Source organism: Octopus bimaculoides, chromosome 2 (assembly GCF_046866305.1).
Source record: "Octopus bimaculoides isolate indiv1 chromosome 2, ASM4686630v1, whole genome shotgun sequence".
NCBI lineage: Eukaryota > Metazoa > Mollusca > Cephalopoda > Octopoda > Octopodidae > Octopus > Octopus bimaculoides.
Genome location: NC_142929.1, coordinates 108180295 through 108207058, shown reverse-complemented (window position 1 = coordinate 108207058; position 26764 = coordinate 108180295). Strand labels below are relative to the sequence as shown.

At 37.0% G+C, this 26764-nt stretch overlaps 1 protein-coding gene across 7 annotated transcripts in view; it reads left to right on the top strand.

The window, feature by feature from the left end:
• Positions 1-1141: 1141 nt before the first annotated feature.
• Positions 1142-26764, top strand: part of LOC106868118 (exonuclease mut-7 homolog) — a 49412-nt gene continuing 23789 nt past the window's right edge. The window contains exons 1-9 of one of the 7 annotated variants that reach the window (XM_089347451.1): positions 1142-1926; positions 11964-12060; positions 16864-16952; positions 19109-19245; positions 21011-21099; positions 22067-22140; positions 22356-22391; positions 23167-23321; positions 25078-25252. In XM_089347451.1, the coding sequence (XP_089203577.1) occupies positions 16884-16952; positions 19109-19245; positions 21011-21099; positions 22067-22140; positions 22356-22391; positions 23167-23321; positions 25078-25252 (735 nt within the window). In that variant the 5' untranslated portion in view covers positions 1142-1926; positions 11964-12060; positions 16864-16883. Of the gene's footprint in view, positions 1927-7877; positions 7982-8114; positions 8237-9775; positions 9820-11963; positions 12061-12267; positions 12693-13175; positions 13306-14680; positions 14733-16863; positions 16953-19108; positions 19246-21010; positions 21100-22066; positions 22141-22355; positions 22392-23166; positions 23322-25077; positions 25253-26764 lie in introns of those variants that run through there. The other 6 variants (XM_089347447.1, XM_089347450.1, XM_089347449.1 and 3 more) reach the window with 6 other exon arrangements.

Genomic DNA, 26764 nt, shown 5'->3' with positions numbered 1-26764 from the left:
AATAGTCACCTTGTGTAGCAATAGACCGGTCCTAGCATTCCTGACACTTTTGGAATGTGGCCTGGAAGTCGTTTTCTGTGAGTCAAGTGAGTCAAGGACCTCTGCAATTCACTCTTGATCCTGACAACAGGTTTAAAATGGCAACCTTTGAGCTGCATTTTCATCTTGGGGAAGAGATGGAAGTCTGCAGGTGCAGAAGCAACACTTATGTTGTTTTTGGTGGAAACTCAAGAATGAGGAGACCTTCGTGACAGTGCATTGTCATGAAGAATCCAATTCTTTGTGCTCCACAGATCTGGTTGCTTTTACTGAATGTCCTCCCTCAAATGTTTCAAATCATCATTAGTTGTCCTCCGACAATCCTCATGCACAAACTGATGAATTTTCTCCACATTTCCAGGGGTGATGCTCATGACAGGTCTTCCAGATCGATTGTCGTCTTCCAGGGATGTTCTGCTTTTAAAGCATCCATGCCACTTGAAACATTACATACAACCCGTTGCTTTATCCCTTTAAGCTTGCTAAAGCATGCTCAATGTCTCTGCAGCAGACTTCCCGGTTCACATCATACTGTGAGTGATTTAAAGGTTGAAGGGGAGAAGAAGAAAGGATTAAAAAACAGAGAGAGGGAGGATGCAGGTGGCTTAGGAAACAGTCGTAGAAAAGTAGAGGAAGAGCAAGAAAAAATACAAGGTGGAGGAGGGATAGTGGGAGAGGTCAGTAATGGAGGATGGGGGATCAATAAAAATAGAAGAACCAGAGGAAAGTGGGAAGGGGTAGGATAGGTCTGTATGGTGAAAGGAGGCACCACTGGTGGTTGGGTATGTCACAAAGCAGACGTTAAATCAACCATGGAGATCGCTGGCAAAAGAGAAAGAGAGGAAGAGGCAAGAAATGAAATAAAGGAATGGTGGGTAGCGGAATTGGGGTGCTGCTGAGACAGTGGTAAGGAGCGAGGGGAGTAATGAAGAGCAATCTTCGAAACAATTAGGGATGGGATCTGAAATAAAAACAGGAAGAGGTAAGGAAAGAAAGAATTCCAGGAATGAGGGTGAGGCAGTGGTGAAGGAAGATATGCTGAGATATGGAAAGAAGAGAGGGAGGGAGGGGAGAGGGAAGTGATAAGTCGGGGCTTAATCGTAATTAGGAATTATAGACACTGCATAATGGGCAAAGAGGTGTTTGCATGAAAAGATTACGTCAGAGAACCTATTGAGTTATTACTTGGTGAGGAAGGACAGCGAATGATTTTGAACACAATTTACAAACACGGAGATTAGTATTAAACAGGGAAGCTTCGCAAACAACGGGCCAGGATAAAGTATAGGGAATATTTTGATACTTGAGGTTGTGCTAGTATTTTTCGGGTTTTCACATCAATGGCTCGAATTTCATTAAGCGTCCAATCAAGCAGCCTAAATGTTCATATGAATACTGGCACTGCAAACACATTGTGTGTGTGTGTGTGTGTGTGTGTGTGCGTGCGTGCTTCAGAGCCTCAATGGGAACATAAAGTGCTGGAAGTGTGAAACGTCTGGCTGTGTACTCCTTTCTTAGGCCATGTACATCAACCATCTGAAGTCCCATGGAAGATCCCATGAAGGACATATGCAACGTCCTTCTTCCCACACCGGGTGATTCAACGTATGTAGTGTGTGAAAGGGCTTGCAAGTCGATTTCGGACCTGCAGAGACCTATGGCTGTTCACAAGAATCATATCTCACTAAATGATCCAATGGAAGTTAAAACTTTCGTCTGTCATTTATGCTTCAAACTATACAGATCTGCAGCGGGACTGAATCGTCACTTGAGAGGTCACAGACGGAATCTCAAAAATGCCATTGACAACATGGAAGCTCAGAGAGACGGCAATCATCTGTGAAGATAGAGCAATCACCATGTGTATGTGTACACACGTGCGCGAGTGTGGGTATTTATAACGTGTCTCGATTATTCGTTTTTTTCCCTTCCTTTTTTTTTCTCTTATTGTTACCATCTCAGCTAACACTTGTCACAACTTCCTCGTTTATCACTCATCCCCACCTCTCTAACTCCGTATATCTATCTATCTATTCTAATGCATTCTATACTACCTTATTTTGCTCTCATCTTCACCATCACTAACAAAATGCGCGGAATATCCGGGATTTCAAAAGTAATAATAGTGAGAAAATGTTAGTCTGTCACGTACACACACACATACAAACGCATACGTCCATCAACACACACTTGCACACGCGCTAATATTTGATTACACTGATCTCAGCATTTCTATGTGCTGCGTTTTACGTGTCAACAAAGCACATTCCCAGACTACTACTTTCCCACACTCTCTCTATTTACCTATCCATATCTACCTATCTATGGAATCAATAGGTAGATAAGTGGGTGAGTCGGTTGGTAAGTAGGTAGGTAGATAGACAGACATACAGAACGACAGATAACTGACAATCTTAAAGTTCTCTCGGTTATCCATGGAGTATCAGGCGATGAGTGATCTCCACCTATTAGAGTCACAAGCCTACTCTCAAGCCAAACCCATATCTCCTAGGCACTCTTCCACGGTCCTCAACCAAATTTTGACAGGGCTTTGCCTCCTATGTTCCTTCTCTAATTTCCACTCGAGTGTCTCTCACTGGTATTTTCATGAGCATGCATAGCACATTGCCGTCTTCTGACGTTGCATGGTGACAGTGGATTTCACGGGGATCCAGCAGAGATAGGGATAACTTATGGACCTTGACTTCACCGACAATTTCTTATCACCATATCCATGTTAATGCAAGACATGACCAACAGTTTCAGTAAATCCAAGGGACATAACTCTGATGAACTAACAATTTTGCCTTGGGTTTGGCCCGAGTGGTTTCTTCATGAATATCATCTCGGTTTATGTTGTTGTTGTTGGCACTCCGTCGCTTACGACGTTGAGGATTCCAGTTGATCCGATCAACGGAACAGCCTGCTCGTGAAATTAACGTGCAAGTGGCTGAGCACTCCACAGACACGTGTACCCTTAACGTAGTTCTCGGAGATATTCAGCGTGACAAGGCTGACCCTTTGAATTACAGGCACAACGGAAACATGAAGTAAGAGTGAGAGAAAGTTGTGGTGAGAGTACAACAGGGTTCGCCACCATCCCCTGCCGGAGCCTCGTGGAACTTTTAGGCGTTTTCGCTCAATAAATACTCACAACGCTTGGTCTGGGAATCGAAACCGCGAGTCCGCTGCCCTAACCACTGAGCCATTGCGCCTCCACTCTCGGTCTATAACTGCCCCACTAACCACAAAACGGATTTTACTCTTCCAAGCCCCCAAAGAGAAAGAACTATTCTATTCTATTCAGCCATTTTCGATGATTCTCTACCTCTAATATGAAATCAAATTGGTAATTTGGCTCTTATGAGACACAGTATCATATTGGTTTCAAATTTGGCACGAGGCCAGCAATTTCAGGATGTGTATGTGTGTGGGAGGCTAAGCCGAATACATCGGCTCCAGTGCTCAACTGGTACTTATTTTATTAACCCTGAAAGGATGACAGGCTAAGTCGACCTCGGCGGAATTTGAACTTAGAACGTAAAAGCATTTTATCCGATTTGACAATTCAGCCAAATAATAACAATAATCCTTTCTATTATATGCACGAGGCCTGAAATTGGCGGGAGAGGGGAAAGTCGATCACATCGACCCCAGTACTTGACTGCTCCTTAATTTATCGACCAACATCAATCTTAATATATAAATCTGAAATTGTGTGTTTGTGTGAAGCCTTTTTGAATGTTTATAGAAATCCACATTTTCCACTTTTTCGTAAAAATTTTTACATCAATGGAATTTTCTCGATCTGAACTTTCCAGTGCAGTAATTAGATTTTTTAAATTCCGTTTACTTTGTGTGATTTAAGGGAGATTTGGCTGTTGTTTCTAGCAACTTTTATATTTCATCCCTGCTACCTGGAACGTCATTCTTACACACGCGCTCAACATAAAAATATAGAGAGTAAGAGTAAAAGAGGGAGAGGGAGACAGAGAAAGTGATACATACAACGTCATAGATTAAACTTTCATCTCAGTGTTCTTTACCTATTTTTCATAACATAGATACGTAAAAACACACACAACCACACATACTAGACCTGTGACAACAACATACACATTGCTCTCAATCTCTTTTCATTTCTCCCCCTCTTTCTCTCTCGCTCTCTCAAACGTATACACGTGCGAGTGAACACAATCATTCACATCGTGGTATATTTACAAAACATTGATGGCATAACTACAGAGTTGTATCCCCCAACTTTGGAAGGTCATAACTTTCATAAAAATGAATATTTTTTTATGAAATTTTCTATGCATATATTATTTATTATGTAGATTCCAAATATACAAAAATTTTCGGTGAAAGTGTTTTGGAAGGGGGTGGGGTACAATATTCGGAAATTCCACTTAAATTCCTCTTAACTTCCAGGAAAATGAATATTTTTTCATGAAATTTTGTACAAATGTACCTTGATGTATGTACATTTCAAGCATGGAGGAATTTTGAAGGAAACAACTGCAGGTTATTTTTGAGAAGTGTTCTCCACTCGGTGGTGTTTCGGAGCAAATCGTCCATATTTGTTTCATTTTTCTCTATTATGTGCATCCTTAGATTTCTAATGAAGTAATAGGCAGTGAAGAGAAGCAGTCATAAGAAAACTTTTAACTACCCCTATTCATTTCTCTCCCCCTCTCTACCTCTTCCTATCTCGCTCTCTCAAAAGCATACCCGTGCAAGTACACAATCATTCAGTAAAATATAACTCATGTTCGTCAATGTTTTGTAAATTTACCAAGATTTTCACTAGGGGGTCAGGGTTAGGGTTTGGGATTAATGATACGGTTACTGTTTTTAGGGTTAGGGTTAGGGTTTAGGGTTAGTGTTAGGGTTAGTGTTAGGATTAGGGTTGGGTAATCGTGCGGGTGTTAATCTGAAAAATTACAGATATGTGAAAAGTACCGACACTGCCATCTATTATAACTTTTATTGTTCTGTTTAATATATACATAGATTATGCCTCCAAAGAAGAGAGTTTGCTGGGGAAAGACAGCAACCGGTTTAAAATGACAGCAACAGACTGCAGTAATGCACCAAATTCCAGAAGCTATTTTGAACATAATGCAAAATGGTGCATCAACATCTTCTGCCCAATCTGATAGAATTCTGGCAAAACTGTGTAGCAACAGATCGCCAGCAATTGCTTCATCAGAAATTGCCGTCCTAGCTCCTGCTAAAAGGGATTACTCTGCTATGTATAATCAGGGCAGCGTAAAAAGTTGTTTTGCACAAGCATTTCTATAGCCATTTACACGGATGAAATTTACGTACGCTTAATAATTTTACGCAAAACAGCTTTCAGACTTTCCCTATTAATTTCATCGTCTTTTGAATTATGAACATATTTACATCATAAGGGTTTTTTCGTTGTAAAGCTTTCTTTTTTAGTTGATTTTCAGCTAGCAAGACTTATCGTAGATGGCATAATAAGTCACACCCGTACAAGGTCGGGTTATACTGCTAGTCTTAATATATAAATCTGAAATTGTGTGTTTGTGTGAAGCCTTTTTGAAAGTTTATAGAAATCCACATTTTCCACTTTTTCGTAAAAATTTTTACATCAATGGAATTTTCTCGATTTGAACATTCCAGTGCAGTAATTAGATTTTTTAAATTCCGTTTACTTTGTGTGATTTAAGGGAGATTTGGCTGTTGTTTCTAGCAACTTTTATATTTCATCCCTTCTACCTGGAACGCCATTCGTACACACGCGCTCAACATAAAAATATAGAGAGTAAGAGTAAAAGAGGGAGAGGGAGACAGAGAGAAAGTGATACATACAACGTCATAGATTAAACTTTCATCTCAGTATTCTTTACCTATTTTTCATAACATAGATACGTAAACACACACACAACCACACATGCATGACCTGTGACAACAACATACACATTGCTCTCAATCTCTATTCATTTCTCCCCCTCTTCCTCTCTCGCTCTCTCAAACGTATACACGTGCAAGTAAACACAGTCATTCACATCGTGGTATATTTACAAAACATTGATGGCATAACTACAGAGTTGTATCCCCCAACTTTGGAAGGTCATAACTTTCATAAAAATGAATATTTTTTTATGAAATTTTCTATGCATATATTATTTATTATGTAGATTCCAAATATACAAAAATTTTCGGTGAAAGTGTTTTGGAAGGGGGTGGGGTACAATATTCGGAAATTCCACTTAAATTCCTCTTAACTTCCAGGAAAATGAATATTTTTTCATGAAATTTTGTACAAATGTACCTTGATGTATGTACATTTCAAGCATGGAGGAATTTTGAAGGAAACAACTGCAGGTTATTTTTGAGAAGTGTTCCCCACTCGGTGGTGTTTCGGAGCAAGTCGTCCATATTTGTTTCATTTTTCTCTATTATGTGCTTATGTGCATCCTTAGATTTCTAATGAAGTAATAGGCAGTGAAGAGAAGCAGTCATAAGACAACTTTTAACTACCCCTATTCCTTTCTCTCCTCCTCTCTACCTCTTCTTCTCTCGCTCTCTCAAAAGCATATACATGCAAGTACACAATCATTCAGTAAAATATAACTCATGTTCATCAATGTTTTGTAAATTTACCACGATTTTCACTAAGGTGTTAAGGTTAGGGTTTTAGGGTCAGGGTTAGGGTTTAGAATTAATGTTACGGTTACGTTTTTTAGGGTCAGGGTTAGGGTTTAGGGTTAGTGTTAGGATTAGGTTTAGGATTAGGGTTGGGTAATCGTGCGGGTGTTAATCTGAAAAATTACAGATATGTGAAAAGTACCGACCCTGCCATCTATTATAACTTTTGTTGTTCTGTTTAATATATACATAGATTATGCCTCCAAAGAAGAGAGTTTGCTGGGGAGTGACAGCCACAGACTGCAGCAATTCACCACATTCCAGTAGCTACTTTGAACATAATGCAAAATGGTGCATCAACATCTTCTGCCCAATCTGATAGAATTCTGGCAAAACTGTTTAGCAACAGATCGACAGCAATTGCTTCATCACAAATTGCCATCCTAGCTCCTGTGAAAAGGGATTACCCTGCTATGTATAATCAGGGCAGCGCAAAAAGTTGTTTTGCACAAGCATTTCTATAGCCAATTACACGGATGAAATTTACGTATGCTTAATAATTTTACGCAAAACAGCCTTCAGAATTTCCCTATTAATTTCATCGTCTTTTGAATTATGAACATATTTACATCATAAGGGTTTTTTCGTTGTAAGGCTTTCTTTTTTAGTTGATTTTTAGCTAGCAAGACTTATCGTAGATGGCATAATGAGTCACACCCGGACAAGGTCGGGTTATACTGCTAGTCTTAATATATAAATCTGAAATTGTGTGTTTGTGTGAAGCCTTTTTGAAAGTTTATAGAAATCCACATTTTCCACTTTTTCGTAAAATTTTTACATCAATGGAATTTTCTCGATCTGAACTTTCCAGTGCAGTAATTAGATTTTTAAAATTCCGTTTACTTTGTGTGATTTAAGGGAGATTTGGCTGTTGTTTCTAGCAACTTTTATATTTCATCCCTGCTACCTGGAACGTCATTCTTACACACGCGCTCAACATAAAAATATAGAGAGTAAGAGTAAAAGAGGGAGAGGGAGACAGAGAGAAAGTGATACATACAACGTCATAGATTAAACTTTCATCGCAGTATTCTTTACCTATTTTTCATAACATAGATACGTAAACACACACACAACCACACATGCATGACCTGTGACAACAACATACACATTGCTCTCAATCTCTATTCATTTCTCCCCCTCTTCCTCTCTCGCTCTCTCAAACGTATACACGTGCAAGTAAACACAGTCATTCACATCGTGGTATATTTACAAAACATTGATGGCATAACTACAGAGTTGTATCCCCCAACTTTGGAAGGTCATAACTTTCATAAAAATGAATATTTTTTTATGAAATTTTCTATGCATATATTATTTATTATGTAGATTCCAAATATACAAAAATTTTCGGTGAAAGTGTTTTGGAAGGGGGTGGGGTACAATATTCGGAAATTCCACTTAAATTCCTCTTAACTTCCAGGAAAATGAATATTTTTTCATGAAATTTTGTACAAATGTACCTTGATGTATGTACATTTCAAGCATGGAGGAATTTTGAAGGAAACAACTGCAGGTTATTTTTGAGAAGTGTTCCCCACTCGGTGGTGTTTCGGAGCAAGTCGTCCATATTTGTTTCATTTTTCTCTATTATGTGCTTATGTGCATCCTTAGATTTCTAATGAAGTAATAGGCAGTGAAGAGAAGCAGTCATAAGACAACTTTTAACTACCCCTATTCCTTTCTCTCCTCCTCTCTACCTCTTCTTCTCTCGCTCTCTCAAAAGCATATACATGCAAGTACACAATCATTCAGTAAAATATAACTCATGTTCATCAATGTTTTGTAAATTTACCACGATTTTCACTAGGGTGTTAGGGTTAGGGTTTTAGGGTCAGGGTTAGGGTTTAGAATTAATGTTACGGTTACGTTTTTTAGGGTCAGGGTTAGGGTTTAGGGTTAGTGTTAGGATTAGGTTTAGGATTAGGGTTGGGTAATCGTGCGGGTGTTAATCTGAAAAATTACAGATATGTGAAAAGTACCGACCCTGCCATCTATTATAACTTTTGTTGTTCTGTTTAATATATACATAGATTATGCCTCCAAAGAAGAGAGTTTGCTGGGGAGTGACAGCCACAGACTGCAGCAATTCACCACATTCCAGTAGCTACTTTGAACATAATGCAAAATGGTGCATCAACATCTTCTGCCCAATCTGATAGAATTCTGGCAAAACTGTTTAGCAACAGATCGACAGCAATTGCTTCATCACAAATTGCCATCCTAGCTCCTGTGAAAAGGGATTACCCTGCTATGTATAATCAGGGCAGCGCAAAAAGTTGTTTTGCACAAGCATTTCTATAGCCAATTACACGGATGAAATTTACGTATGCTTAATAATTTTACGCAAAACAGCCTTCAGAATTTCCCTATTAATTTCATCGTCTTTTGAATTATGAACATATTTACATCATAAGGGTTTTTTCGTTGTAAGGCTTTCTTTTTTAGTTGATTTTTAGCTAGCAAGACTTATCGTAGATGGCATAATGAGTCACACCCGGACAAGGTCGGGTTATACTGCTAGTCTTAATATATAAATCTGAAATTGTGTGTTTGTGTGAAGCCTTTTTGAAAGTTTATAGAAATCCACATTTTCCACTTTTTCGTAAAATTTTTACATCAATGGAATTTTCTCGATCTGAACTTTCCAGTGCAGTAATTAGATTTTTAAAATTCCGTTTACTTTGTGTGATTTAAGGGAGATTTGGCTGTTGTTTCTAGCAACTTTTATATTTCATCCCTGCTACCTGGAACGTCATTCTTACACACGCGCTCAACATAAAAATATAGAGAGTAAGAGTAAAAGAGGGAGAGGGAGACAGAGAAAGTGATACATACAACGTCATAGATTAAACTTTCATCTCAGTGTTCTTTACCTATTTTTCATAACATAGATACGTAAAAACACACACAACCACACATACTAGACCTGTGACAACAACATACACATTGCTCTCAATCTCTTTTCATTTCTCCCCCTCTTTCTCTCTCGCTCTCTCAAACGTATACACGTGCGAGTGAACACAATCATTCACATCGTGGTATATTTACAAAACATTGATGGCATAACTACAGAGTTGTATACCCCAACTTTGGAAGGTCATAACTTTCATAAAAATGAATATTTTTTAATGAAATTTTCTATGCATATATTATTTATTATGTAGATTCCAAATATACAAAAAATTTCGGTGAAAGTGTTTTGGAAGGGGGTGGGGTACAATATTCGGAAATTCCACTTAAATTCTTCTTAACTTCCAGGAAAATGAATATCGTTTCATGAAATTTTGTACAAATGTACCTTGATGTATGTACATTTCAAAAAATGTAGGAATTTTGAAGGAAACAACTGCAGGTTATTTTTGAGAAGTGTTCCCCACTCGGTGGTGTTTCGGAGCAAGTCGTCCATATTTGTTTCATTTTTCTCTATTATGTGCATCCTTAAATTTCTAATGAACTAATAGGCAGTGAAGAGAAGCAGTCATAAGAAAACTTTTAACTACCCCTATTCCTTTCTCTCCCTCTCTCTACCTCTTCCTCTCTCGCTCTCTCAAAAGCATACATTCAGTAAAATATAACTCATGTTCGTCAATGTTTTGTAAATTTACCACGATTTTCACTAGGGTGTTAGGGTTAGGGTTTAGGATTAATGTTACGGTTACGTTTTTTAGGGTCAGGGTTAGGGTTAGGGTTAGGGTTTAGGGTTAGTGTTAGGATTAGGTTTAGGATTAGGGTTGGGTAATCGTGCGGGTGTTAATCTGAAAAATTACAGATATGTGAAAAGTACCGACCCTGCCATCTATTAAAACTTTTGTTCTGTTTAATATATACATAGATTATGCCTCCAAAGAAGAGAGTTTGCTGGGGAATGACAGCCACAGACTGCAGCAATTCACCACATTCCAGTAGCTACTTTGAACATAATGCAAAATGGTGCATCAACACCTTCTGCCCAATCTGATAGAATTCTGGCAAAACTGTTTAGCAACAGATCGACAGCAATTGCTTCATCACAAATTGCCATCCTAGCTCCTGTGAAAAGGGATTACCCTGCTATTTATAATCAGGGCAGCGCAAAAAGTTGTTTTGCACAAGCATTTCTATAGCCAATTACACGGATGAAATTTACGTATGCTTAATAATTTTACGCAAAACAGCCTTCAGATTTTCCCTATTAATTTCATCGTCTTTTGAATTATGAACATATTTACATCATAAGGGTTTTTTCGTTGTAAGGCTTTCTTTTTTAGTTGATTTTCAGCTAGCAAGACTTATCGTAGATGGCATAATAAGTCACACCAGGACAAGGTCGGGTTATATTGCTAGTAATATATATTTTTTGGTGGACATTGGAATTAGACACCGAGGGAAAATGGCTGTAACTTTTATATTTTTTAATTTTGGCGATTTTCGTTTTCGATAATGTGTTCTACATGTCACGGTCATGCGATTCCCCCTAAAAAAAGATTTGGACCCCCACCTCACACACAAGGGGGGGGGGGGGGTATATATATTTTTTTGCGATTTTCATTTTTGACATTGTGTTCTACATGTCCAGGTCGTACGAGTAGCCTTCTCGCAACTTAGATGTGAAAATGAACGGCTTACATTTATATTGAAACATAAAAAGGATTACATGTGGAGTCCCCACCACGAAACTTGATATGTTAGAAATAATAGCTAAACGCGGACAATCCAAATCTTGCATTGGTCCAGATGGACTATATGTAATCTGAACCTTTCCCCCCCCTTATTTATTATTTTTTTACGGAATCCCACGTTTTAGGCTATGGAGATTCCGATTGTGAAAAAAAAAACTTTCAAAAATCTCAAATTCAAAATTTCGATCCCCCCCCCCCCCCGGTTTTTATATAGATCCACACCCGGTGGAAAAAGTGGAAAAAAAATAGTGTAGTAGTTGAAGTGCACCTTATATGAAATAAATATGAAGGAAAAAATGCGCTTTGGCAAACGGGGTTAGGGTTAGGGTACGATCTGGACATGTAGAACACAATGTCAGAAATGAAAATCGCCTAAATAAAATAATAAATACCCCCCCCCCCCGTGTGTGGGGGGTGGGGGTTAGTTGGGTCCAACGTTTTTTTATGGGGGAATCGCATGACCGTGACATGTAAAACACATTATCGAAAACGAAAATCGCCAAAATTAAAAAATAAAAAAGTTACAGCCATTTTCCCTCAGTGTCTAATTCCAATGTCCACCTATATTTTTTTGTATTATAGGCACAAGACCTGAAATTTTGGGGGAAGAGTAAGTGGATTACATTGACGACGGTGCTCAACTGGTACTTATTTTATCGATTCCGTAAAAGATGAAAAGGTAAGTCCACTTCGGCTTAATTATGAAATTAAAAGTGAAAAAGATAATATTGTGTGTGTGAAGAAAAAATTAGAAATCAGCATCAGTTATTAAATAACAAGGGTTGCTTTTGGTTTAGTTTTAAAACTACTCAGAACTACTTCTTTTGAAAACATTAACATATAACGTATTTTTAAAAAAATTACTTCGTTATAAAACATAAATTATGTTGGAGCAGTACACTGTTTAACCAACATATGCTGCGTTCGTTATACTAGCTTGGCATAAGAAAATAGTTCTCATGAGGGAAGCTGAACAGTTTCATGCCCAAATCACACAAATCGCTTAAAATGCATTTGGTTACATCCATTTATATTTTAGTTCATTTATTTCGATATCCATGGAACTGCAGGTAAACGATGACAACAATAGGTCGTTTTTCGCAATTTCAAACCGTCCTGCTATCTTCGTTGTTTGAAATCCTACCTACTCGTTAGATATAATTGCACTTCGATAGATCTGAGCAAATTTAGTCATCACATCGATACCTGTCAACAAAATCCCAAAGGGTACATTTCAGCCACGTGAGCCACTATTATTATACGACGTTGTAGCAATTGCGCATGCTCGTAATTTGTCTGGGGGAAACTGCTGTAAGTATATCACTGCTCATGTCCTTGTTAATAATTTGTTTACAAACAGATCTTCTCAATAATTCATATTCATGATCGGTCACTAACATCCAGCAATTTTATAATGACCTCTCTGATTGGTAGAATAAGAATTCTTATTTGATAACTTTGCTAAGTCTAGGTAAAGCGAATCCGTTGCACTCGGGTCATTGATTGTAAATTACAATCGATGGAACATAAACGCAACATGCTAGCAGGATGTTCAATTTACACATTTATCGAAAATTTCTTGACCCTATTAATGTTTAATGCAATAATTGTATTGGATGTAGCAATTACGTGAATTGGTGGTAAATTACTTAAGCTTGCTCGATTTGTGCAAGATCACCAGAAACAGTTTTCCATTGTCCCCCTGTTTAGCAATCCATAAACGGTTGCCCACTTTTTTTTTTTTTTTTATAAAGCCTTAAATTAATAGTTGAGTAATCTCCGATTTTAGGTGATGAAAACAGAGAGAACCGCACAAATACAAATGTGTGAATCAGTTGCCAAGTGATACAATATCCATGCACATATATTCATTTGTTAATATTCGTATTTTCGACTTTACTCGATACTTTTATTTGAACGTATAGTAAGTATGAATAACCCGCCTCATCTTTTCGAACGAATTAATACGAAACTCTGTAGAATATGAGAAATCGCAGTGTAAAAAACATATTTAAAAAGACAAAGTTTGGGGTGATGGACTCTTTAACAAGGGGAATTAATTTGTCATGTTCCTATAGTAAACATAAAGGAAGCACAATTGAGGCTGGGGCATTTAGGAGACGATCACCTGCTAGACATAGCAACCACATATCAAATTACACACACATATACGCACACATGAGAATACGCAAGCTAGCATAGAGATGAATAAAGTAAAACAAACTACACTGAATCAAAAATTTTAAACAAATTATCGTCAGTGGTATAAAATGATATACCTGATGTAACAAAGTGATAACTAAAATCCGATTGCATATGATTTATTCCATTTTTCAATTAGTAAACTGCAAATAATTATACAGTATAATGATGTGTAATGCTTTTGTGTGATAAGCCTGGCGTCAATCACATAAACGTTCTCTTGCATGTGTTGTGGTCATGTAAACTCCTGTAAATAGTCTATTTTTGTATCTTATATTGTCTTGGTTTCATTGTCAGTCCCACAAATATATTTACCAAAAAACCAAAGATCGCCGAAGAGAATGTTAAATCAATAGATTTCTTTGTACAATGCGAAAACATTCTGTATACACTCACGTATTTATCAAACGCATTCCCGATTATTGACGGTCGTTTGTTTACTTTTCAATTCAGTGCAATATATTTCACTTTGCCATCTTATATATATACATACTTCGAAAGATCGCCCACTTTAAATATGTAGCCATACACTGTATTTTCTGTGGAGGGAAAAAGAAATGAGGACGACTGAAATTTTAGAGATCGTCGTAGGAGTTTTTCATACATATTAACCCATTGGAAAAAAAAAAAAAAAACAGCATAGAAGAAACAAATCTTAATACATCGAAAAATTTCAGAGGTTAAATTTATTTAGCATCCACAAAAATCAAGGTTCTGTGATTTTTAATATGAAAGAAATAGTGTAAGAAAAGCAGAAGATAGAAGCTAACTTTCTTTTACTAATTGTCTTTTAAGTTTCCAAGTCAGCACCTTTAGACAGGGATTTAGTTAACCATGTTTAAAAGAAAAGAAAAAGCAAACAATAATATTGACTTTGTTAACCGATGGTTAGCCTTGATTGAACAGACTTGCAATCAAAGGCATTCTGGCCATGACTAGGCCATCTTTTTGCTCAGGCATAATGTTCTAATTATATTATCTAATTGTATTCTTTTTAAAGAGAGTAGTATGTTAAGTAAGTATGCTATTTCTAGCATGTTGAGCAATGTAACCTTGTAGAAATTCATTCACTGATTGTAGTTCTTTGTTTATTTCAGGATGCTTATGGTAGAAGTGCTCCACTGTTAAGAATTCTACTTTGCCTTATAAGTTACTGATTGAATAATTACTTTTCTTTTCTGTTAAAGTTTCGCCTTTTATTAGAAATTGTCTTACTCTTTTTTGAACCCAGCAAGAATCCTAGCTTCAGTTCCATCTCAATTTTAACCCTAACCCTAAGTAAAACACCTTCTTTGTAGCATACCTCTAATAATAAGCAGTTTTCTTAATTAATCTCTTCTCACTTCATCTCCTTGCTTATACTCTTCAAGTGCAGCTTTAATTGAAAATGCTTTGTACTTTTATAAAGTACACCATCTATTCAAGCCAACAAAGAGCCTCTATGCCATGTATGCAGAACCTCTTACTCTCAGGCAAAATTTTGCCCATATTTAAAATTCAAAACTGCTTGCTGATAAGTCTCTAAAATCTGATTTTGAAACACAAATAATTTAAGTTTTAAGACCAAAACAGTAATTTCATCTTCATCATCATCATCATCAATTCATATCCACTTTCCATGCTAACATGAACTGGATGGTTCAATGGGATCCAACAGGTGAGAGGACCATGTTTCACTCCAGTGTCTCGATTCTGGCATTGATTCTATGGCTGAATGTCCTTCCTAACGCCAACCACTTTACAGAGTGTACTGGGTGCAATTTTCCATGACGCCCAACACTGGTGAAGGTATCTTGTTCATGATGAAGTCCTCTCAATCTTATGATGTTACAGCTTGATTTTCCAACCTCTTTACAAAGCTTCTAGGTGCATCTTTCATACACCAGTATGACTGAGGTCATCTTGCAACTTGCAGGGTGAAAGAGAAAATAGGAGAGAGTAGTTACTTTAGGTGAAATGTTGAGAGGAGTTAAGCTATGATGGGAGGAATGAATTTATTGTTGTGAGAGGATTGTAGTTGAGAGAGTAATGGAAGAAACAGCGTTGTGTGGAATAACGGAGGAGATAGGGAAAAGGAGAAGAGTCATTAATTTCTTCAGTAAAGTTGTTCTCCCATAGCTACCAAACTGCTCTCAAATCACATTGTACTCTCTTATATAATGCTCTTAAATAACACCCTACTGTCTTAAGTATAGAAAGATACACTGGACAATGTAACCATAGACACTTGAAAATGTTTGATCATAGCGCTGCATGATTAAAGCTGACTTATGGCTAAACAAGTGTGAGCCCCGTAGAAAATGGAAAAGGATTTGCCCCAGATGATGGCAAGAGAGATGCGCTGAAACAGCCACTCCATCCTGATAGCACTGAGCAGGGGAAGCTGGAGGTCATCATTGCCACAGGCTCGGTTATAAACCAGTTGGAGAGCGACTGATACTTAGGTAGCCTGATGAGCAGCAGAGCCTGGGCTGGTATCTGACTACACCAAGTTGCTGCTGGAGAAGGTGTCACAGAATGTGATATCCCAGATGAGGGGCCTGCCATCATGGAATGGGAAAATTGTCATACCATCTGGCCTTTTACCATTCCCTCAGTCTAGCCCCACTGGCTTAAGCTGGGAAGGGAAGCCTGCAGCATCCAGGCCATGCTTTATTATAATCTTGTTAAGGGTGGCATGGTGTGGAACATGGCCAGCACTATGATGACATGACTGGATGCAAAGCCTCAGGGACATGCCAAATCACAGGCAGTTGCTGTTAAGCTGAGTGCCAGACTCTTTAAACATATAAGTATCATAAATACTTGTCAAAAAAGCTCATCTCGCTGATTGGCAAGGGTTCACTCCCCAGTTCACAAATACATTATTTCCATTCTTTCTCTCCCATTTTCTTCTTCCTGCTACTCTGAATCTCCTGATATGCACACCATGTCTCTACTGCTCTCATGCCCTTCACTAAACATTTATTCAATCCTTTTTACCCAGTACTGCACTCCTCTGAAATTTATCTCAGCTTAAATTTATTTATCACACACATCAACCAACAGGAACTGAAATCCTTTATTATCAATCTTATTAACTTCACCAGGAAGGTCCTGTTTATTGGAGAAATACTAATTGGTCAATGTCAAGTGGAATTTTGAATCACATTAAATATAATTCAAAACTTCACTTGAGATATAATGAGTGAAGTGTTAAGATACTAATGCATCATTGATTCAAGTAATGTTTCAAGAATTCTTATTCCTTTAGCTCAGACTAAATTATTATTGTTTTCAGATTTTTATTCTTCCCATAAAATGGCTGCTGAAGTCAATGAAAAGCCAACACAGGAAGAAACGTCTTTGTTACCAAGTAGTCTTGAAGAAGTAAGCATTTGATTATATTTTTGTCTATTGTTAAATACTATCTCAAAAATTATTATTTAAAATATATATATAGTCATTGTTGTTGGTGTTGTTATCATCATCATCATCATCGCCATCCTCCATTCAGCTCCCCCCATCATCATCATCATTGTCATTGTCATTTTACATATACATGATCTGATCAATAAGTATCCGGACTGTTGCCACAGTAACGAAGCTAAAGCACAAAAAGTGAAGCCACTGGGCACAGATTGACCTTGAACTCTGCTGTGCATGTGCACTAAGTTTTAACGTTCTAGTTCTCTTCTGCTATTTACAGCAGTGCTTGGAAGTAATGTGTGTAATGTGATCATCGCATTGACCATGACGGAGAAAGTTGAACAGAGGCCTATGCAAAGTTTCCAAAAGATTTTCATTGTTTTCGACACAATCAGAGAGATCTTGTGCAGCTGAAACCTGAGTGTCTTTTTGGTCAGCTGAAAGCAGTTTTGCTACAAACATGGCAGACGTGCATCTCATACCCAAATCTTCAGTGATATTGGACTGAACTGAACTGTAGCTAATCTACACAGCCCCTGATAACTCACAGATGGTGATTCAACAATTTCCTCTCACAGCTGCATGCACATCTGCAATGTTTTTCTCAGTTCTGCTGGTTGCAGGTCTCCCAGAACGTTCATCACTTTTGACATTTTTTTCGGCCATCTTGGAAATGTCTGAACCATTCATACACTTGTGTGTCACTCATACACTCCTCTCCATACACTTTCTGCAACTTTGTGTAGGCCTCTGAGCAGGTATCATCATGACAACTTTTTCTGTGATGGTCAATGCAAAAATCACGTTACTTCCAAGCACTGCTGTAAATAGGGGAAGTGAGCTAGAACATTAAAACTTAGTGTGTATGCACAGCAGAGGTGAAGGTCAATCTGTGCCAAGTGGCTTCACTCTGCATGCTTTAGCTTCATTATTATGGCAACAGTCCGGATACTTATTGATCGGACCTCATATTTTCCTCATTGACATGGGTTGGCCAGCTCTCAGGAGCCAAATCACTTCATATTCAAAATTACTGCTCTTCTAGATGGGTTGTTTCTATGACTGGATGTCTTTCCTATCACCAACAATAGAAACATCATGTCTTTGATAAAACTAAAAGGTCTTCACTCATTCACCCACAACTTTATAGAGTACACTGGGTGCATTTTATCATGGTACCAATATAATTGATATTGTTTTGTATCTTGTAAGGCTAATCTCTATTTTAAATGCAAAAGAAAATTTATGAGGCAAATTTAGCTGCTGTAATGGACAAATCATACAGCTATTTAGTTCAGATTCAGAAAATAATGTCCGCAACTAGTGAAGAGATAGGTTTTCAGTTTTTATGAAATCTAAGATTTCTAAATGGATATTGGGGTCTGCAGTCTGTTTGAAACATATAATGAGCACTTTTACAAATGATTTTTCTGACTAAATACTGAGATGTTTTCTTTTCTTGGATAATGATGATTGTTGGATTGATGATGTTGTTAATCAAGATTGCTTTTTTTAATATCTCTCTCTCTCTCTCTCTCTCTCTTTAATGCCATGCCCTACATTGTGGACATGGGTGACCTTTGTAAAGTACCAGTTGAGTACTGGGGCTGATGTAATCAATTTACCTCCTCCCCTGAAATTACTGGCCTTGTGCCAAAATGTGAAACCAATGACAATTGCATCTGGCCCAGCAGCTTTGATGGCAGGATCTTTGGACCCTCATTAGAGTCAAGAAAACTAGGCAAAGTTACTGATACATCCAGATTTTGTGCATCCTGACTTTCTCCCAGAGATCTCATTTATCTTCTGATGCACCTTGTATCCTACTGGGAATAGCCTTTCAATTTCTTCACACTGTTCATTCATCCAGGTCTTTTTAGCCTCCCTATACTTACATTTAATCAGGCTATCCTGCTTTTTATACTCTTTGAGTTTTCTGTTACTGGTTTATGTATATAGATTCATTTATTGATAACCATCATGTTGTGGTCTTTGGCAATGAATGTTACTTTATTTTTGCTTCATTAAATTGATGTAATTGTGTTTTAGTTTTATTATAAATCTGATTTAGCTACTTTGTTAATCTCAGTTATGTTATTTTATATACTTTTATCCAGAAATGTTTGAATTTTATACTGAAAAACATGTGGGGAAAATTTTGTAAGTTTATGGAGGAAGATGTATCAAACAGAGAAAATGTTGTTCGATTCTTTGACAACATGCTTGATGAAGACTTTGAAGCTGATGTTCTCAGGTAATGAACCTTCATATATTTTATATATATATATTTATTCACTCATACAGATACAAACAATATACACAAACATATGATACCAAATATTTATTTTTTGATTAGAAAATCGTGATGGCACCAGTACCAGTAAATCACTAAGAGCACCATCCGAGCGTGATCATTGCCAGAGCACCAGCTGTCTGGCTTTCGTGCCGGTGGCACGTAAAGAGCACCATTTGAGCGTGACCGTTACCAACGTCGCCTTCCTGGCACTTGTGCCAGTGGCACGTGAAAAGACATTCGAGCGAGTTTGTTGCCAGTTCCGCTGGACTGGCTCCTGTGCGGGTGGCACGTAAAATACACCATTTCGAGCGTGGCTGTTGCCAGTACCGCCTGACTGGCCTTCGTGCCAGTGGCATGTAAAAGCACCCACTACACTCTCTGAGTGGTTGGCATTAGGAAGAGCATCCAGCTGTGTAGAAACTCTGCCAAATCAGATTGGAGCCTGGTGTTGCCATCCGGTTCCACCAGTCCTCAGTCAAATCGTCCAATCCATGCTAGCATGGAAAGTAGATGTTAAACGATGATGATGATGATGATGATGAAAATATGGTTTTAAAAGAATCTAGGTTTAGTAAGTATTAATAATTAGTTGTATAATTATAATTTGGTATAACTTTGGTTATGGGGTTATTTGATATCGAGATGGTAATATTGTCTAAATTACAATGCTGCACCCTTTTGCAGTTGGAATCTCTTTTGCTTAAAGTAGTCAGATTAGTATCTTTATTTTTGTTTTTAAGATTTGGAAAAGATTCTCGTATTTGTGTTTGTGAATGTGTTCAACTAAAATTTTAACTTTTCATTGGAACAGTGAAGGAGTACAATAAAGCTTAGATTCATCATCATCATCATCATTGTCATTTAACGTCCGCTTTCCATCCTGGCATTAGTTGGACGGTTTAACTGAGGGCTGGTAAGCCGGAAGGCTGCTACAGGTTCCAATCTGATCTGGCAAAGTTTCTGCAGCTGGATGCCCTTCCTAATGCCAACCACTCTGAGAGTGTAGTGGGTGCTTTTTATGTGCTACTGTCAGGCGGTACTGGCATTAACCACACTCAAATTTACACAGTTTACTTGTTCAGAGCAGTAAAATCTCTTATCATAGATTTATATCAGGGGAAACCAGAGCTGATGGTTGCCATTGACTAACACATGAAACTGATAGTTTAGGGTGTTTGTATATTAGCAGTAGCACTCTCTGCAGTGCTCTAGATTTTTGTAAAGGATCTGAGTAATCCTAACTTTTGTGATGTAGTTTTGGTAATGAAATATATATGAGGTTGCCATGAGAATATATATATTGGGGACTTACTGTTGGTTGTTAGTTTGAAGGTTTCAGCTGTATGTTATTCATATGTAGGGAGAGTATTTAATGCAAGACTTTCATTTCCATTTCATCTATTATTTTAGCATCCTTAAAGTCATATAAACAAGGTTTAAATAGTACAACTCAAATAGTTTTGTACTTCAGCTGTGGGCATTTATCTGGGATTTTTTTTTTACTGTAAACTGATTCTAAAATATTTTAATTGTTTGGAAAACAATTTGTTTAGTAGATTAGGAAACACAATTGTTTGTAAACAGTATGATATGTTTGTTAAGAACATTGTACATGTATTTTTGAATATACCATAACCAGTTTTCATCTTTTTAGTCAGAGATATTTTCTCTTTTTTTTTTTCTTCACAATCACTAACAAGGTTGAATGCTTATTTATTTGTAGGAGACACTCACATTTCCATGGTAGACTTTCTCGAAATATTGTTAAAAAGTGGTTGGGTAAGATTGTGAAACTGTATGAATTTCCTAAAGGTGAGTTAGCTACCTTATATTTCAGTTTCTACTTAATAAAATTACCAGCTATAATTTAAAATCATCACATCATTGTTATAATCATATGTATTTTAACATTCATTTTTACATGCTGGCTAAGTTAGACTGTTCTGTATTAGACTGTATATCAATTCATCTTTAACTTGTATTTTTTTGTCTGAAGCATAAACACTTTCTAGTTTGCTTGTACCACTTCTTTCCCTATCTCTTATGGTCCTTTTTAGCCACAAGTACCTTTCACAATCATCTAATCTTCTGGACTATTCCCCTTTCTTGTCTATGAACATTCATGAACTTCAGTCCAATCTGGATCCCACACATCACTTTTTACTAACACAAAAACTACAAACTTTGTTCCTCCCTGTGACATAAACCACTCACTCTTTTTCTTTAGTCTGTCTCTTTTTCCCAGGTTATTCACTGTAGTCTAATTTCTGAAAGGTGCTGTCTACTCTACCCTTCATTCACCTTTCCCACCTGGAAATCTATAAGAAGGACTTCTAGTTACTCTTATGAATTCATCTGCTGTCACTGCCACTCTTTGAACTCCTCAGCAACTGTAAAACCTTTCACTCCTGCCTTGAAGTCTTCTGTCTTACTTCATCCCCCTTGGTGATTTCAGTAATCACAACCCTTCTTGGCTGTCAAACTCCCATACCAGTGTTGTAAGTGTAGAACGAATTCTTTGTTAAGTTCAACTCTCTCACACTCTACCAATAACTGCTAACATCCCCTTTCTCATCTATGGTTCCTTTCTCACTTCTAAACCCAGTCATTACCAAACCATCACCATTTCTGCACCTATCAGATCATCTGACTTCTACCTAATCATAGCTAAATTAATGTGTTAAATTTAACTTATCTCCTATTTTAGTGTTAATAGCACCTCCTAAGATGAGGTGGATATTAAGACTGGGTACTAAAGTCATTTTAATTATTTTTCTAGGAATTTGTCCCAACTTGTTATTATCACACAGAATGGGCTTCATTTCATACGTTTCACATTTATATATTAAAAAGGTAATTTCAAAATTTTATTTTTGCTTTATTAACTTGGTGTTGTAAATTATTTTTTTCTTTACAGTTTTTTCCAAATGATTTCTTTTCTTTAATTTGAAGTAAAAATAGCTGAAAGAATTATCCAGCTGAACAACTTTTCCTGAAGTCATGTGAAACAATTTTATTAATTTGTATTCTTCTAATTTACTAAGTGAATTTTATTATTTCAATTCTAGGTAACAAGTTATTGCAACTGGAGAGATTTGATTGTGGTAAGTTTTCAATTTTTCATTATTTTTTATGTTGTGAATAAGTTAAACTTGTACAAGATTGAGATTATTAAATAACTTTTATTTTTAGCAATGGAGAAATATTTAGTTTAGTAAGTTTTGTGTCAAGTATGTTTCCATACAGAAAATGGGTAATTGTGCATACATTAGAAAGAAACATGATATTGATGCATGATATTTTAGCATTGTTTTAGATGTATTTTAAAAAGTTTGCTTCTCAACCACATGATTTCAAGTTCAGTCCCCACTGCATGGCATCTTGGGCAAGTGTTTCCTACTATTGTAGAAAAGCTTTGTAAGTGGATTTGATAGACAGAAACTGAAAGAAGCCCATTGTATATATGTATGCATACACATACTAAATCACATACACATACCCGTGTGTGAGAGTGTGTATGTTTATATCTCCTTGTCTTGACATCATGTGATAGTTGTAAATGAGTATCACTGTCATACAAGCCGTGTCATTCATTTTCAATATTCTGCAAAATCATGTCTGGCTATGGGGAAATATTTTTCTTGCTTGGAAACAAGTGAGGGTTGGCAACAGGAAAGGAATTCTTCCATAGAAAAATCTGCTTTAATAAACTCCATCTGACCCACACGAGCATGGGAAAAATGGATGTTAAACCACTAATAGTACTGATGTTCGCAGTTGAGATGAAAATTTGTTAATATATTGAGTCTGTAAAATAATTAAAACATGATGATTATTTCTTTTATTAATTTTAATTGGCTATTTTTTTTCCTCTTGAAGTATATTTCTGCAGATTGTATAAGTACACAGAAAAAAGTGGTACAGAAACTTTGTTTACTAGGGATGATAGAAGAAGCTGCAAGATTTGCCAATGATTTCAACCTTGATGATGAAGATTGGCCCATTGATTTACAACAAGAGCGACAACGTTGTTTGTAGGTTTCTTTTATTTCAAAGTTCCTAAAGGCATTGAGCCGACAAAATCATTCACATGCCTGGGCAAAATGCTTGATGGCATTTCTTCTGGTTTTACATTCTGAGTTCAAATTTTGCCCAAGGTTGACTTTGCCTTTCATCATTTCTGGGTTGATGAAATAAATTCCAGTTGAACAAATTTCAGTCATACCTACAGGGTTTTCAGGCTAAATTTGATAATTTGCATTAAAAAAAAAAAACGCAATATCCCATCCATAAATAAAACATTTAAAAAAATCAAAACATAACAACTAGACACCTGTCTCTGCCTCTCTGTCACACTCTAACCTCTCATCACCTGGCACAAGATCACTTCCACCAATATCCTCTTGTGTTGCAAGTTACTTGGTGACCCTGTCAGTGCTGGTGCCACGTAAAAAGCATCCAGTCCATACTGTAAAGAGGTTGGCATCTGGAAGGGCATCCAGCTGTAAAAACCATGCCAAAACTGACCTTGCTTCTGCTGGTGCCACATAAAAAGCACTCAGTCCACACTGTAAAGAGGCTGGGTTGGGAAGGGCATCCAGCAGTAAAAACCATGCCAAAACAAGCACTGAAGCCTAGTGCAGTCTTTTGTCAAACTGTCCAACCCATGCCAGCATGGAAAGCGGGTGTTAAATGATGATAATGATGATTATGGTTAGGAGATAACAGTTTACGCAAAGTAGTCGCCCCAGCTTTCACCATTGCCTCAAGACGGCTCTGGAAGTTGGTGCATGCATTCCTCATAGTGTCCCTGGGAAGTATCTTCAAGCACCTTCTTGATCTTGGCCATCACCTCAGCCTTGGTGTTGCACACAAAATGATTAGTGTTTTTCTCAACTGTGCTCTGCACGTAGTAATCCATAGGTTTTCAATTGAGGTATTCAGGAGGCCAGAAATTTGAGCTGGTGAAGTCGTAGAATTTCTCTGACAACCACTTCTGACTTTTTCTGGGGGCATGACAAAGAGCTGAATCCTGCTGCCACACATATAGCCTTCCAGCAGCAACCCTCTCCAACCAAGGATTGACCACTGTCTCCAGCAGCTTTACATAGCCATCTGAATTGAGCCTATAATGTTGTTCAAAGATGTGGGGATGAATTCTGGTATGTCGATGCAGTCAGAACACCTGCTATGATTTTTCTTAATGGCCATGACTTTGTAGTCTTTGTCATGTTTTACAGTCTTTACAGCGTTCACAGAGCATTAAGTAGCTGTTGTGATGTTGAGATTTTGATACTTTGCATGAATCATCATGATACAAGTCACTCTTTCCCAATAGTCAGACGACTTCCAGTCTTCCATGTCAGCTAACTTTTCCTCAACTACAACTTTAATCCCTTATGCTCTCCAACACTGTTGACTCTTCACCAATATATCAAGCTGTTCCTGAAAAAAGGAGACATAAAACAAATATCAAATTTAGCCTGAAAACCCTGTATTGTAGAAAGAAAAGAAATTAATACTTAGTTCTTATTGAAACAATATGCCTGATTTTAATTGCTTATAATTCTTCAGTAGCCACTTAACTATTTCTCAGATTGTTACTACATTCAACATAATATTCATTTTTTTATGAAAAATTCTCTTTTGTAGATAATGATATATAGTATTGATTAATGTATTAATTAAGTGATCACAATTGTTTGCAACTATTTAACAACAATAACTATAATTAAGTTTTATGTGGTTGTATTAATTAATTTGTTAAAACAGCTGAAATTTCTTTTTCAGGAATGAACCGTTACAAGTCACAGAAGATGATCTTTTATGGAGTACAGATGATGAAGAAAGTGATGAAGTTGAAGATTCCACCCATCCATACTATTATTTTCCACACCCACGACCAAAGATTTTGATGATAAAGAATAAAGAAAAATTCCAGCAGTGTATAGAACATTTATCTCAAGTGAGTTCACCACCAACACCACCGCATCACCAATACTACTACTGCCACCAATATCGTCAATTTTACTCCTTCTTTTCTGTGTTTGCATTGGGTCTTCCGTAGCTCTATGTCACCCCATGTTGTCCTTTGTCATCTCTTTTATGAGGTCCAGCCCCTTGAAATCAATTTCTATCACTTCTTTCTGTGTCTTCCTTGGCCTTCCTTTTCTGAATGTTTCTTCCACTCAAATTGCTTAATACTTCATTACTTGACCGTCATCCTACATACACGTCACATATCTGTACCAATAATGTCTTCCCTCAAGCACACTATATCTGAATTTTCTCGTACCTAATTTTCTCTCAACTTTTTTGTGCTCTGTTGTTCATGCAAACTAACATTATATTCTTGTGTATTGTACTTGCTTCATGTTTTTCCCAACTTTCCTTAATATTTAGTGCCCATGTTTGCTATTATATTGCATTGTACTTTATATACAAGCATCATACAATCTGCACTGCACATGACGAGAGAACCTTTCTGTTGCTTGTAGAGCAAATAACTCCCTTAACTTTTCACTCTATACTTATTCCGAGTACTATGCTTTAAGCACATCCTCTTTTGCTAATTCTGTCACCTAGATCATGCATACTATTGGTTACTTCTACAGAGCTTTCAGAACATTTGAAAGAATTTATTTGACAAGCAGTTATTGCTAACTACTCCTGTGCATCTATTTGATATAAAGTCTTTCTTTTCTATTGATCTGCCTGTGATCCTACAGTCACCTATAGTTTACATTTGGTGCACAGTACAGAGTTCTTACATTCTACATTTTGAGCATGCCATTTCCTTGTTGGTTGTAGCATCCAAGCTTCTTCCCTGCTTACACCTTTTTCTTTGCTAGGTTTACTTTGATCATCTAGATTCTAGGCTTTACTTCTATGTTTGGAATTTCTTCTCTAAATATTCAACAGATTCATGTATGAGATCTTGGTCATTGGTATACAGGAGTTTTCCTGGACAGATAGTCTTAAAGTCCTGTGTTATGGCCTAGAGAACTCTAAAAAAACAGATGGTAATTGAGCAACATGGCTACTGGACATCAATCTGTATGTTAAATTCTTTGTTGAACTCATTACTAACTTTCAGCTTTTTGATGACATCTTTCCATGGCTTTCACAAATTGTTCCTCTGTATTAAGATTTCTTAGCAACCATCAGACTACAGAGCATAGTACCAAGCCTTTCCTAGGCTGACGAATGTTAGGTACAAAGGCCTATTCTTAGCTAAGAGCTTCTTTGTAATTTAAATTCAAAACTTTTTGTTATGTTCCAAACTATCTAAATGATGAAAAAGTAAATTATTTTACAAAGTTCTTATAAATTTATTGAAACAATAACAATATATTTCATTAGAAACATGGTCATGAAAGGGTCAGTATTCCATTCAAATTTTATCAGGTGCTCCATTTTCCCTTATTCACAGTTATCAAAATAATATAGTAGGGAGATCATCCATACTATACTTTTT